Below are 14,691 nucleotides of genomic sequence, written 5' to 3'. Positions count from 1 at the left end.
CCATTTTGCTAATTAAAAAAAACAGCAAAAATAAATAAAAGAAATTTTACAGCAGAACGTGGATGTTGAACACGAATATAGTAAAATTCTTTTTCACATTCTTAATGGTCAAAGAAATTAATTTAAGAATGGAAATTGAGAAGATGATGGGAAAAAAATGAAAAGAATCAATTTTTCACACAAAAAAAACAAGAGCTTTGAATACTTTATAAATATTAATTGTACATAGAGTTCAACTTTTCAGTTCATTTTTGTGTTTCAATCAATCAAGTGCTTCTGTGAATATTCTTAGGTCAATAGCAATGATCCTGTGGAATTTATTTGTATTTATTGTGGTTTATTATTTCATAATGTGCAATGTCTTCAGTGAGGATATTGAAAATGACTTTAATGAGTTACCGGAAAAGGACTTTAATGAATTATCAGAAAATGATGTGAGTGAGGAAGTGGTCGATGAAGAAAATTCAAGAAATTACGTCCTAGACTCAGTTTATGATACATTAAGACAAAATTATGAGATGAAATTACAGCAAAATATGCAGAAACTGAATATGATAAGCGATATAAGAAATAAACGTAATACAAATGATCCAATGACTAATGTGAATTATCAAGATTATTACAAGAATCATCAACTTGATTTTAATCGTAAAAATGCCTTGACATTTCCATTAGGCTTTAAACATACACCGAAAGTGATACCAATAGCAAATCCCGGACCATCACTACATAGATCAGATTATTATGATGAAGATTATGGGTTAGTGCTGTGAATGTGATTTATATCCAATAAATTATATAAACGAGTTAAATTTTCATTTAGATATCCAATGCATAAATGTCATGAGAAGCCGAATGTACAAACATTTCACATTTCCGATCAGGATCATGAACACAAACAACATCCATCAATATCAATGGTTCTGTTGACGGGTCTAAAGTATCTTTTTGGTGGTTTTGCAATACTTGCGCTGCCATTCATTGTACTTAAAGCCATTTTTCTTCCCATCAAATTCTTCTTCTTCTTCAAAGCACTCGCATTACTTAAAACATTCTTAATGATGACTGTATTTATGAGATTTTTAAGATATAATCGACGATTTCAAAACTTCCCTAATCGACCAAATCGACCAAACAGACCAAATTTTCCATTATTTCCCGGAAGATACAAAACTAAATTACAGACAATTAAGGATATACTAAATAGCCAAGAAATGACTGATTTAGAAGTTGATGGTGATGCTGATGATGATTATCGAACTGAAGAGGAACCTTTGTCGAAGGAGAATGCAAGTGCACCGATGTATATCAATAATCCATTTAATTCGTCCGAAATATCGGCTGAATTCTTGGAAAATTTAGAGAAGCTAATAAAGTCGAAAGGGAAAAAATGGTGAAAATATTTTTTTGAGTTTTTTTCTATTTTTGTGCCTTTTTTATGAATGAGTTTTTGTAAAAATTAGAGATTAATATTTATTTTCAATAAATTGATCGAGGTTATTTTTAAGGTAATGATTTTTGAGAATTTTAAATTTAATTTTATTAGAAAGGTATGGATTATATAGGTAAGTGGTATTCAAAAAAGGATCGGTCTAGTATGTTAACAAGCTCAGGATTCTATGTTAGGGTAGTTAAGCTATATTTGAGTTCTTTGCTGTTTGTCAATAAGATGTCAAAACAGAAAATTTGTACAAACTTTGTGATGTGGTCAGCATTAGAGTCAGATGGAAGGCCTTTTGTAATAACCTAGACTCTAAGTTGGAGCATGGTTCCAGTAAGTAAGCATGTTTGCTGTTTATAATCACATCAGTTCGATTTGTATGATTCGTGACTCTTGGAGCAAGCTTGTTGATATAGATAGTATTGCATTAGGTATTGGTAATTGACAGAAGCTTCAGATGTCTACTTAGAGAGGCTAAGGATCGCAGTTGGTCTTTAAAGCAAGCGAAATAAGTAAGTTTATTGCATTTAAATCATGGGTTATGACAGCAGTGAAAAAGGGGCCATAGTCTAATAGACAAATAAGTCGGGCAGTCAAATCTAAGGCCATGGGTTCGATCCTAGAACCTGTCACAAGAACTCGGTTTATTTATTCGCGACACTCAAATTGTGGCTAGGTACATTGCATTGATATACCCTGGGTCTTTGTAGCGGGAAAAGCTAAAACGCCCATTGGGAAACCATAACTCTAAAGTTAAGTTGAACTGGCCTACTTATTTCCTTGGTTGAGGCACACGAAGCTCATCGCCGCGTTTAAAGAACGTTTGCAGACAGCTCTATCTTTCGATAACTTCTTCTTCTGCCAATTCGGGATATTGAGAACAATCTCTGTCTAGGTCTCTTAAAATTTAATTGTTATTCATAAAATCCAAAAATTAAACAAAATTTCAAAATTTTGGACATTATTTTCCAAAATTGTAAACTAAAATTACTCTGAAAGCTTCAAACTACAACCTGTAAATGCCTAGAAATTCAAATTTAATTAAGTAAAAAGTCAAATCATTATTTTTTTAAATTATTGTGTTTAAACAATTTATTTTTCATTTTTTTTCATTAATAAATTTTTCATCATTTTTTTCAATAAATTTTTTTATCCATACAATTTTATTTTTTTTTTTTGTTCTTTGAATACTTTTTTTGCCCATCTTACTTGACTAACAAAACAGATAATAATGACATTATTAAAGTATCTTGATTTTTTTTTTGGAAATACATCAAATTTTTGTGTTTTTTTTTTTTTGTCTTTTATAATATTTACATTAAAAATGAACTTATTTTATGTAATGTCTTGTCTGTATGTCTTTGTATGTGATGTGTATGTTTTTTTGATATATAATTTAGTAGAATAAAGCAAAATTGGACAAAATTCTACAATCATCTCAATTTTATTTCTACTTTTTTTCTTCTTTAAATCTAACTACTAAATTATCTAGTAATTGGAGAAGATTCTTTGTGGAATTTTCTTCATCTTCATTATTCTTGATTCACATTTTGGGGGGAGTGGGGGTAAAATGAAAATGAAATTTGAAATCAAAATTTGTGAGTGTTGAAATTAATTTTCTTGTGTAAGAATTGCTCCGTATACACGCTCGTAAATGAATGGATAAACGAATTGCTTATGTGATACTTAACAGTTTTAATTGCAATTTTTTTTACTTTTTTTATTCTTTTTTTATTTAAATTACATGAAAAAAAATTCCTAAAGATAAACTTTTTTTTTTACTTTAAACTTTTTTTTATTCGCTGAGCAAATTTTTTTTATGCCAAACATTTAATGATATTTATTCCAATTTTTTTATGATTATATTTTTTCTTGTACACACTCAAAATACAATTATACAATTATTATATAGGTTTTTTTTTCAATATTAGCTTTGCTTTCTCTCGAAATATTTTTTTTTTTCTTTTTTTAAATTTCTAAGGATTTGTTTTTTTTTTTTCTCTTCATTACTTAATAATATGGCCAAATGCATCAATCCTTGATCAATCTTTAATTCCTTCTCGTTTTTCATTCTTCTTTTAACTGAAATGTATGAGATTGCAGTACCCAAAGTTTATGGGATATTTGTCTATTTGAGGTGATATGAAATTAAATTCCTTCATTTTGTTCATAATTGATATGTAAAGCAAACTAATATATTAATATAAATCTGTGATATGGTAACGTTCTGATTTAATAGTTAATTATTGCATTCACTTTGGATAAATATGTAAATTTTCTGGATGAGTTTTTGGATTGAATTTGAGAATTTTAGCTTTTTTTGAAGATTTTTTGATTTGATTTGATATTTAAGGTTTTCTGGTAAATTTAAATTTAAACGGTCAAAATAATTTTGATTTTTTTCTAATTTTTTCAAATTCAAGCTAATTTTTTTATTTTTGAAATTTTGAAAATTTTCAAAAAATTGTTATTTTTTACTAATTTTGTTCTAATTGCAGCTAATTTCATGTTTGACAGTTTTGAATTTTTGAAAATCGTTAAAATTTAAAATTCAATAAAATTTTGAATTTTTGAAAATTCTTAATTTTTTTGAATTTTTGAAAACCTTTGAATTCTTTCAACTACTGAGTTTTTAAAAGTACGCTAAAATTTCGAATTTTAAGAATTTTTTAAATCAAAAAAACTCAAAAAAAGCTTAAAATTCCTCAATTTCAACCAATAAATTTCACATCAAATGTCATTCGGTGAGAATTTCGTTAATGATTTCACTAATTTTGGAATTGAATTTTATTCCCAAAATAAAATATCACAAAATAAGGAGAAAACGCAAATAAAATTATTTTGGAATTTTAAAATGTTTAATTTTTCATCATTTTGTATGAAATTAAATTTTTCTACTAATTCTATTGATTTTTCTTTTATACTAATTTCTTTAATTATTGACAAAATCATCAGCAATCACATTTCAGGAAATTTTTCATAGAAAATTCCGTTAAATAACGATAAAAACTTCTTTTTTTTAAATATTTGAAATATATTTCGTGAAAATGAATATTCAAATATAAAATGTCCGTTACTCTTTTTTTTGATATTTGATTCTGTCACAAAAAATTATTCATTATTGTTACTATTTTCTTGCATTTTTAGTACTTTGCTTATTCAATAATTAAACTACAAAATTACTGATTTACGTATAAAATTAGAGACAATTAAAGATATAAAATAATAAAAATATTTTGGAAGTCTCTTTGAAATTTAAGAATTATTTAAAATTTGGTAACTAAATTTTACAATATTGTGCTCATTGGCAACTTAGTCGTCGTTTTTGGGGGTCGATTGGATTATGATGTCTAATTTAGATGATATAAATGAAGATTTTAAGGAAGTCAGAAATTAAAATTTAAAATTAAAAATATTTTTTTACTTTTTTAAATTTTTATAAATTTGAAAAATTATTATTCAAGTTGTTAAATTTTTTAAATTTGAATTCAAAATTTTTCAAAACAATTTTTTGAATTCTTAAATCTTTTCAATTTTTTGAACATTAAAATATTTTCAAAATTGTTGAATTTTAAATTTCAAATTTTTATAATTTCAAAATATTTTAATTTTTGAATTTTAAAATAATTTTCAAATTTTTGAATTTTGAAATCAATTCAAATTGTTTTTTCAATTTAAAAGTATTTTTTAAATTGTTTTGAAATTTGAATTTTGAAAATATTTAAATTTAAATTAATTTTCAAATTTTTTAAAACAATCTTCAAATCCTTTTATGACTCTAAAAAAGACTCCAAAATTTAATTAAACATCATTAAAATGACCCCCAAAAAAGTTTAAAAAATATTAAACAAAAATTAACGAAAAATTCATAAAGAAAACAATCATTTTTCATCATATATAAAAAACTATCCTTATCAATGAATTGGAAGCATTTATAAAAATGGCAGCAGGAGAGATACAAAATAAAAATAATATAAAAACTTAAAGCAATAAAAAAAATGTTTGAAAAATAAAAAAAGGAGAAAAAATAAAAAACAATTTTTTATCATTATTAATTTTTTTAATTTTAACAAAAAGATTCAATGGAATTAATAACAATCATCTTGAGGAGAAAAAATCACGTTTCGTTTTTTTATATATATTTATATATATAGAGGTAGCTATATCAGAGAGTATATATCATTGTTTAGTAACATTAGTTTGTCGATGCCCTTTTTCAACGTCAAATATTTTTACACAAAATGTGACAAGAGCAACAAAAAAGAAAAGTAGAAAAAAAAGTTTCCACTGATTAAACATTAAGGATGATAGGGAGACACTTTTGCTCTATTTGAACCAAATTAAACACAAGAAATGAGCAGGCATACGCTAAGGGACCAAAAATTAATTATGAATTCATCAAAACCGTTACTTTAATTCACCATTGTCTTTTCAATCAGTAAAGGTATTCACATCATACTTTGTTGTTGTTGTGCCTTTATAGGAGACAAATTCCTTCACTTTTTTTGCTCAAAATAAGACGAAAAAAAAAAAATATAAATTTAATTTCAACTTAATGGAAAAAAATTTCTTGACATCTTTTACACTTTTTTTATTTTCTTTTTTTTTTCAATAGAAAAAATTATCTTCAATTTTTTTTACTTCTATAAATAAATTCAATCATGCTTATTCTGGATTTGAAGTTTTTTTTAGGTACATTTATTTATTTTTTTGTTATATAAATCTTTTTTTCTTATTTTCCTTTTGCCGTCCATTTGATGTGCATGAATGTACGCTTATGTATCTTGTGCTCTTGTGTGTATTGATGTGTGTATATAAATAGAGTAAAGAAATCTCTCTAAGGATAATATAAAGCAATTGCCTTTTTTTTATAAAATATAATATAAAAAAATATTTTTTTAAAAATATAGGGAATTTTGAGCAAAAATGAAATGAGAAATGTGTGCTAATGAGAGGAAAATCGATCATTTTTTTTCCTTTTCAGTGAATTTCCTTCTTTTTTTAAAAAAAAATCACCACATCATTTCACTCAATCTCTTTAGTAGCTTTTGCTGGTCTTATTTGGCGCACTTTTGTTCCTGCAAGAATCATTTTATGATTTGGAACTTCTTAACTCATATTTTAATGTCTGTTTGTGTCTTTAAGAATTTTTGGATTTAATGGATTGTGAAATATTGCTGATTGCTGTTTTGGAGTCGTAAAATATGTCACAGGTAAAATGTGTGGATTTTTAATATGTGACATATGTGTACACATTCTGTAAAACAGAATATGTTGTAACAACCCTGGTTACAACATTTTGATATTTTTCATTTTGGAAATTGAAGAAATTCTTCATTTAATTCAAAATTATTATCAAGACTTGAAGTTGACTCGGATTTTGTGTGATAGAATCGTCTCAATTTGACTCGATTTCATACAAAATTCAAGCCAATTTCAACTCTAAATTACTTTAAATTGTCAAAGAACTTTCAAAAATCACCAATTTACAAAGTTTTTTCATATTTTGAATTTTTCAAAACTGATAAAATTTTGAATTTCAGAAAGATTGTTGGTTTTTTGAATGTTATTCCAAATTCATTGGATTTTTGAATGTTACAAAATCGTTTAAATTTTGAATTTTGAAAAAACATTGAAATTTTGAACTTTACGAAACCTTTAAATTTTGAAATTTACAAAAATCCTTGAGTTTTTGAACATTTGCAATGTATTCGTTGAATTTTTAAGTTTTATAAGAATCTTTAAAGTTGGGCATCCCACAAAATCGTTAAAATTCTGAATTTCATAAAAATTATTGAGATTTTGAACTCTTCAAAACCATTGAATTTTCAAATTTTGTAAAACTGTTAAATTTTTAAACTTTTGAAATTATTGAAAACCGCTAAAATTTTGAGTTTTCCAGAAGAACTCAATTTTGAACTTTACAAATTCGTTAGAATCTTGAATTTTCTCAAATTGAGTTTAAACTTTGACAAAACCGTCAAAATGTTGAATCTTTGAATTTACAAAATCATTAATTTCGAATATTAGAAATCTTTGAAAAATTTTGAATTTTTGAACCAAGACGATAAAAATTTTAAACTTTTCTAAACCACTGTTTTCGAACTTTACAAAGCCATTAAAATTTTGAATTTTACAAAACCGTTAGAATTTTAATTATACAAATCCAATAAATTTTCAAATCTTAAAATTCCTTTAAACTCTCCAAGTTCTTCAGACTCTTCCAAAAACATAAATGCACCACATATTTTATCAATTTAATGTGTCTTCCATACTTATTTCTCTCTTATATTTTGTGTAAATATTGATTCGATAAACTTTTCTTATTTTTTTGAGGTAGATATTTCTTTTTTATGTGTTAACAATCAGATACAGTTCCTTTCTTTTTATTATTATTATTATTTTTTTTATCATTTTTTCGAGTTCATCATTTTGTTAAGAACGAATTATGTAAGTAGATTAGACTTTTTCTTTTAAATCACTTTATTATTATTCATTACTTGATTTTTTTGAGGTAGTATAATACTTTGGTAACTTCACGTTCACTTAATTCTTTTTTTTTTTTGCTGTTTTTAAGTCCAAAAAAAAAAATTTACTTAAATTATTTCAAAAAAACCCATAAAAAAACTTTTTTAGTCAGATGCATGCATAGAGTCATTAGAGTCGGGTTGTAAGCTAAGCGATGAGAGTCTCTTCTTACCATTTTTAGGTTTCTTACTTCCATTACCCTTCTTTTTCGTATGTGTCTCCGTATGCTTCACCATATGATCCTTACGTATAAAACCTTTACCACATAATTCACAGGTATATGGTTTACTTCCACTGTGAAGGCACATATGACGTCGTAGATCTGTCTTATGATTGAATGCCTTCGGACATTGGACACATTTAAATGGCTTATCACCATCATGTTTTGCAACATGCTCTTCGTGTGATGCATCACATGGAAAACGTTTACCACATCGATGACATTTAAATGGCTTTTCACCAACATGGAATGTCTTATTGTGTTGTGTTAAGTAACACGATTTATTGAACACTTTATCACATATATCACAACGAAATTCACTTATTGATGATGTTGTTGTTGATGCCACAGTTAAATTAGATGATTTTCTACTGACTTTTGTCTTATCCATCGAGGATATGTTTGATAATGTTGACATTTGGATATGTCCCGTTGATGATATGCTTGGTGATGATGGTGCCATTGCACATTGTGGTATCATATCATCCTCATATGGCATACTTGTACCCGCTGTTGTACTTATTACCATTTGTTGATATGGATCGGGTGTGTCAGGTGAGAATGGTTGTGGCATATCACCTGGATATGGTACACCACCTGTATAACGTGATGCAATTTGATCAAATGTTGTCATATAATGACCTGGATGTGGATGTATTGATGGTAGTGGTTGTATGATTGTAAATTGTTGTTGTTCATCATTAAGTTCATCATCAGTAAGTTGTGAGTCACGTAAATTACCAATAGTATTGTGATAATTCAGTTCCTCCGTGGTGATGGTTATGGGGTAACCCGAGGGGATGTTGGTGTTGGTATCCAAATGCTGATATTGCTGCTGATCCGTTAAATTGTTGATGCTGTTGGTGACTGGCGATTGCATGATGGTGGACTGCGGTTGGGTGGAGCTGATGATGGTGGAAGTATGTTCCATGAGTTGGAGCTCCTGCTGAAGGTGATGGTGTGCCTGGTGATGGTCCATTGATAAGTTGCTGTTGCTCAACAATTGCAGGCCCCTCAATTGGGAGGCAACTTGTAGTGAGGGACCTTTTTTATTGTGCGCGGAAAACACACGACAAACAAAATAATAGGGAAAAATTAATAAAAATGAAAATAAATTTTTTTTTTACTTTACTTTACTTCTAATTTACTCGAATGAAACTTAAAAAATTGGCAAAAAAAACTAAAAATCATAAAAAGAATAACTAAAGTTCTACGGTTGCTTTTCCTATTTTCTTTGAGATTTTCTTTGTCAAATTTCAAAAAAAAAATTAACGGAAAATTTTCATTCAAATTAAAAAAAAATCAAAAAAAAAATTAAAGGAACGAAATAAAGTCGGGAACTAAATTTGGCGCGCGCTTTTTGTCATGTAAAATGATAAGACTTAACAAAATTCCGCTAATTTTTCGTACTGTCTCGTATTTGTGCCTCCCAATGTCAAGGGAATTGTGTATATAGATATGAAACTAAGGATCAAGGAAGCGCTAAAAAATTAGAGTCAGTCACACATTCCACTCACACACAAATAATTTAATTAATGAATTTTATAAATTCAGAATTAAAATCACTTTCACTATCACGATTCAATTTTTGAGCACTTCCATTGAAACTGATATGATTCTCACCTGCTTGCCCGTTTCCCGATGCATTGTGGATGTTTGATGAACCACTATATTGTTGGAAACCCTGTTGTAATGCTGATGAGCCAAATGATGGCAATGTAAATTGTGGCTGATAATCAGGACTACGTGTTGAATTTTCAGCCGGTATTGTTTGTTGCTGTAATGTCGTTTGTTGATTCGCTGATGTTGTTACTTGATTATTTGCTTGATTTTGTGTTTGCTGTTGAGCTTGTTGTTGTGCCTGTTGTGCCTGCTGTTGCTGTTGATTCCGTTGATGATGTGATCTCCTTTTACCCATATAATTTGGATCTCTATTTGGATGATGATGAGCACTAATTGGTAATGTCGCTGGATCTGGTTGACCGCTTGACTTGACAGCATTTTTATGTAATGTCGTATTATAATGACGTTTAAGATGTCCTGAACTTGTAAACCATTTATTACATGCCGTACAATTGTAAGTTTTTGGTCGTCTTGCTTCATTCGATTTCCATCCCGTACTCTTTGTAACTGGCAGTGACGACGATGGAGGCTCAAAATTTCTTTGAAATTGTCCACCATTCTCCTGTGGCGTTGTTGTACTTGGAAAATCAGATGGTGATGTTGTCAATTGATTACCGGTATCAGCAAGTTCTGGTGAAAAATTCTTTGAAATTGTCGATGCAGGCGGTAATGAATTGCTTTGATTAACACCATTTCCAGAATTATATTCCGATGACTTGATATATTCTTGTTTCATTGACACCGGTGTTGGTGGTAAAATTGGTGAATAGCCATCAATTGGCGCTTTCATATGACTCGCTGTATTAATTGGAGGTGTTGGTGGATATTCAGGTTTGACATTTTGATGATAAACGCCTGGATGTGGTGGTATGAAATGTGGATCATGTCCCCATATCATTGGATGCCTTTGCATTGACTGTAATGGATGTAGTGAGTGCATTGGCGGTAGTGTACCATCCGGATGTGGTGGATATACCATTTTTTGTGAATCAAGATCAAGTATATCAGATGATGGCTCTTCCTTTACATTATAATGATGATGATGATGTCCAAATGGTGGATAATTATGCTCAATATTCTCCTGTTTAATATTATGTCCAATGCCATTACCATTTACGATATGTCCATCGGAATGTGCAACTTGACTATGTTCAATTAATTGTCCATCTGTCTCACATACAACGCCACATTTATCACATTGTTTTGGTGATGGTGATGGTGTCGGTTGACCAGGTGGAATGTGTAATAGTGAATTACTATTTTGTGATGGTGATGCACTTGTATGAGTTGGTGATGTTGATGATACAACGCGTGGACTCAATCCATTATTATTGATTTGTACTGATGAGTTTGTGGTTGGAACTTGAGAATTGGATGTTTGACTATTGTTGTATGGTTGATAACGTGATGAAGGCACTGTCTGTTTGTACTCTTGTTGATGATGAACTGATTGACCGTAATCCAGATTGTGATAATAAAGTCCCTCGTATGGAGGATATGTTGCTGTTGTCGGATATGATGTATGATGAATATCATTTGATGGTGGCGGAATTGATGGAACAAATGGTGAATTTGGTCCACCTGATTGATAACTATGTGGCGTACCAGCGTCATGTGGTGGTTGAGGCGTTGGTGGATTATTATTATTATGTCCATCACTTGAATCAGCTGCTGCAATTGTATTTTGATGTGGTGACATTGCTTTAATATGATGCTTGCCAATTGGCTGATTATTATTTGTTTCAGTATCAGTCGGTGTCGTTGATGATGGTGCGGATGTTGATATTATTGTATTTGGTGATCCACCCCAACGCGATTGATTCTCATGTTGATAATGCATGTGTACTTGTAATGAGGTAGACGATTCAAACAATAAACCACAATGTGTACAAGAATATGCACTATTTTGAGTTTGGGGAACCGACAGCTGTTGGGTTCCCCCTGTACTAGTCATTTTATAAATAGTAAATTTTTTTACAAAATTATTTTTTACACTAATTATTTTTTTTTAGATTTTTATGATATATGCTTTACTGCTCCTGTGTATCTATGCACATTTCAATTGATTTTCAACAAGCTATGCCCTTGAAATAAATTTCACTAATTTTTTATTATTTTTTTCACTTTTTTTGTTATAGGTCTTCAGTCGCTCATTCAATTCTTTTATCACTTAATTATTTTTTTTTTTTATTAATTTTTGATGGCATCAAAAAATTAATTAAATATGTTTAATTCCAATAATTTATAATTTTTTAATTAAATTATAGCTTTTTTTTGCGAGAAAATTTTTCTACTGCCAAATTCCGATATGCTGATAAAAAAAAATCGTAATATTTATTCGCGCGATAAATTCTCGTCTCTGATTTGCTTTTCGACGTGCACCAATGGGGAATTTTCTTTCAATCCGCGCCGTTTTAAACAATAAAAATGATAAGAATGAAAATGTGTTTGCCGAAAAAATCTTTTTTTTTTTGTTCCTTTCGTTTAATTTTCAATTATTATTATTTTTTTTAAAAAAAACTAAATTCACTGAATTTTTATATATATTAAAGTATATCTTTTTTGTGCTTCACTTTAATATTAATTTAATATTATTATTATATTATTATTTTTTTGACTTTTCGAACAACAGAGAAATAACTTAAAAAAACGCCCGATTAGATGCGATGCAAGAATACGAATGGTCTCCAAATGGCACAAAAAGTAAAAAAAAATATATATATATTTCTTCTGTTGATTCTTCTACATCGACCAGAAGAAGAAGAAAAATCTGAGACACACCAATACATACATAATGACCAAAAAGAGTAATTTACTTAGTTGTAGTTGAGAAGTGGACGATACTGATTCTCACGAAAAAAAAAAAAAGAAATTTCATATCACTCATCTTGTGCTTCTTAGTGTAACAGCCAAACATTTCATCCCTTTTTCTTTTCAGCTCTTACACGAAAATTTACGAAAATTCTTCTCAAGGAAAGAGGGGAAATTGTTTATATTCACATGTCATGTAATGTTGATTATTTTCGAGCTTCTATGCTGTTCGGCACATTTTATGATTTGTTTAACAATTTTTGCAGTTTTAAATGTTGTTTCTGTGATTATTTTTGAAAACTTTAATATTTTCCAGAACAATCAGGTACAATTAATTCAATTAATTAATTTTTTGATAAAAATAAATTCAGCCTGATTGACGGGTAAAACGGAATTAGGGGCTGAATAAGCTACTGAATTTTATTGTCAATTTTAGCAAAGTTATAATAATCAATTAATTCGTAAAAATGGATTCATCTGGAATACAGACTTAAGTTGAGTCCTTTTTGAGCTCATCCCAAATTGTACAATAATTTCTATTCATTTCACTTTTCAGTCTCTTATCGCTTACAAATTTTAAATAAATGTAATTTATAGTGTCTAATTAGTCATACAAATGTATGGAATTATGTATGTATGCTTAACACTAATTACAATGTCATAATGTATAATGTAAGAGAGAAAGTAGAATGGTGTAAGGAGAAATAAGCAGATAAATGTTACACATACAGTCATACCTAACAGAATGAGTTCGATTCCCAAAAAATCAAATTTTATAAATTTAATGCGACTGAAAGTAATTTGATTTAATATTTAATCTAAAGATAAATAGATAAAATGTTGAAATAGGAAGTAAATTACAAAGTTATAAACCAAATTGGCATGTTGGTCTTGGTCCAATACAAAGGTTAGTGATGTACAATGAGGATTGTATAAAAAAACAAAGTTTAAGTGAGCATTATGTCACACACTCCCAAGCAACTCCCGGTAATCGGTAGCGGTAAGAGCATTTGACATGTAAATAAGAGAGCGTTGGTTCGAGTCCCAATATGCACAGACTATGTTGTAGGGAAGGGTCATTTTTCTCTACAACCATAGTTGTAGTAGAAGCATAGGCATCATCTAAGATATATGTAAATATGGTGCTCAAATATGTTTATGCTATTGCGAAATGTCATGTCGCAATAGGGTTTCTGAAAAACCGCGTTTTTTCAAAACCGCGGTTTTGCGGTTTTCCAGAATTTCAAAAACCGCGGTTTTGCGGTTTTTTTGCGGTTTTCAATTTTCATACAAATGTATGAAATTTTTTAAAAAAATTTAAATTTGGAGTTTTATGCATGAAAGTATTAAATTCTTCTATTTTAAAGTTGTTATTATCATTTTGCAAGATTTTAGTCCAGTTTTGCTAAATTGCGAAATTTTTATGTCGCAAGACATGAAAAAATTTACATGCATTTAAATGAATTTATCCATTAGTTATATAATGTTTCATTAAATGTGTTATCCACATGGCTACAAAATGCTGTGCGGTTTTTGACAACCGCTTCCAATTAACTGCGCAAGTCATGGAAGATCAAGCTATAGTTAAGTTTCCATTAGTTTATAATGTTTAAATTAAATGTAAAATATCCACATGGCTACCACATCACTGGCTAAAGACAACCAAGTAACTGCTAGTCGATCAAGCTTTTTAAGTTAAGCCTATTTTATCTCTAAATTGAGTAATAAGATCTAATATTGAACAACATAAAGCTTGGAAATAACCAAAAAATTCTCAAATCCACATCTCACGCACCGTGTGAATACAAAACCAACAATCCAGCCTCCCCTTTCATGTAAATTTACTTTACAGCATCTTCGGAGCTTTTTTTTGTTCAGAACGAGAGCCGAATGCATCCTTACACACACTAATTTATATCTAAAATATTCTGTGAATTCCTATGTAGGCGTTTAAAAGATTTTTTTACTTTATTGTTATTTCTTACACATAAATGAAGCATCATTAAAGTTAAATTAAAATTATTTTAAACAACAAATTAGAGGCTAAAAAATAAAGAAGAATTAAATG

At 28.9% G+C, this 14,691-nt stretch overlaps 2 protein-coding genes across 2 annotated transcripts; one reads left to right on the top strand and one right to left on the bottom strand.

Annotated features, from left to right (window-relative positions):
* The first annotated feature begins 261 nt into the window (after positions 1–261).
* Positions 262–1,397, top strand: LOC139088857 (uncharacterized). Its single transcript, XM_070638176.1, has 2 exons — positions 262–760; positions 824–1,397. The coding sequence occupies exons 1-2, from the start codon at positions 303–305 to the stop codon at positions 1,395–1,397; spliced, it is 1,032 nt and encodes a 343-aa protein (XP_070494277.1). The 5' UTR covers positions 262–302.
* A 5,852-nt stretch (positions 1,398–7,249) lies between these two features.
* On the bottom strand, positions 7,250–12,380 carry zld (zinc finger protein zelda). The gene is made up of 2 exons (XM_070638204.1): positions 9,813–12,380; positions 7,250–9,233 (listed from the first exon to the last, which is right to left on the bottom strand). Exons 1-2 carry the CDS (start codon positions 11,764–11,766, stop codon positions 8,074–8,076), a joined length of 3,114 nt encoding a protein of 1,037 aa, XP_070494305.1. The 5' UTR covers positions 11,767–12,380; the 3' UTR covers positions 7,250–8,073.
* Between the last annotated feature and the right edge of the window lie 2,311 nt (positions 12,381–14,691).

Source organism: Chironomus tepperi, unplaced genomic scaffold (assembly GCF_022539635.2).
Source record: "Chironomus tepperi strain 1889 unplaced genomic scaffold, CSIRO-AGI_Ctep_v1 contig_171, whole genome shotgun sequence".
Lineage (NCBI taxonomy): Eukaryota > Metazoa > Arthropoda > Insecta > Diptera > Chironomidae > Chironomus > Chironomus tepperi.
The sequence above is the reverse complement of the archived record's forward strand: the minus strand, read 5'-3'. Positions and strand labels throughout refer to the sequence as shown.

What these genes read in the sequence shown, in the direction of transcription:
- LOC139088857 (XM_070638176.1), top strand. Translation starts at nt 303, where the DNA reads ATGATCCTGTGGAATTTATTTGTATTTATTGTGGTTTATTATTTCATA. An exon ending in TATTATGATGAAGATTATGG is followed by an intron (nt 761 to 823) that starts GTTAGTGCTGTG and finishes ATTTTCATTTAG; the next exon opens with ATATCCAATGCATAAATGTC.
- zld (XM_070638204.1), bottom strand. Translation starts at nt 11,766, where the DNA reads ATGACTAGTACAGGGGGAACCCAACAGCTGTCGGTTCCCCAAACTCAA. An exon ending in ATCGGGAAACGGGCAAGCAG is followed by an intron (nt 9,234 to 9,812) that starts GTGAGAATCATA and finishes ACAATAAAAAAG; the next exon opens with GTCCCTCACTACAAGTTGCC.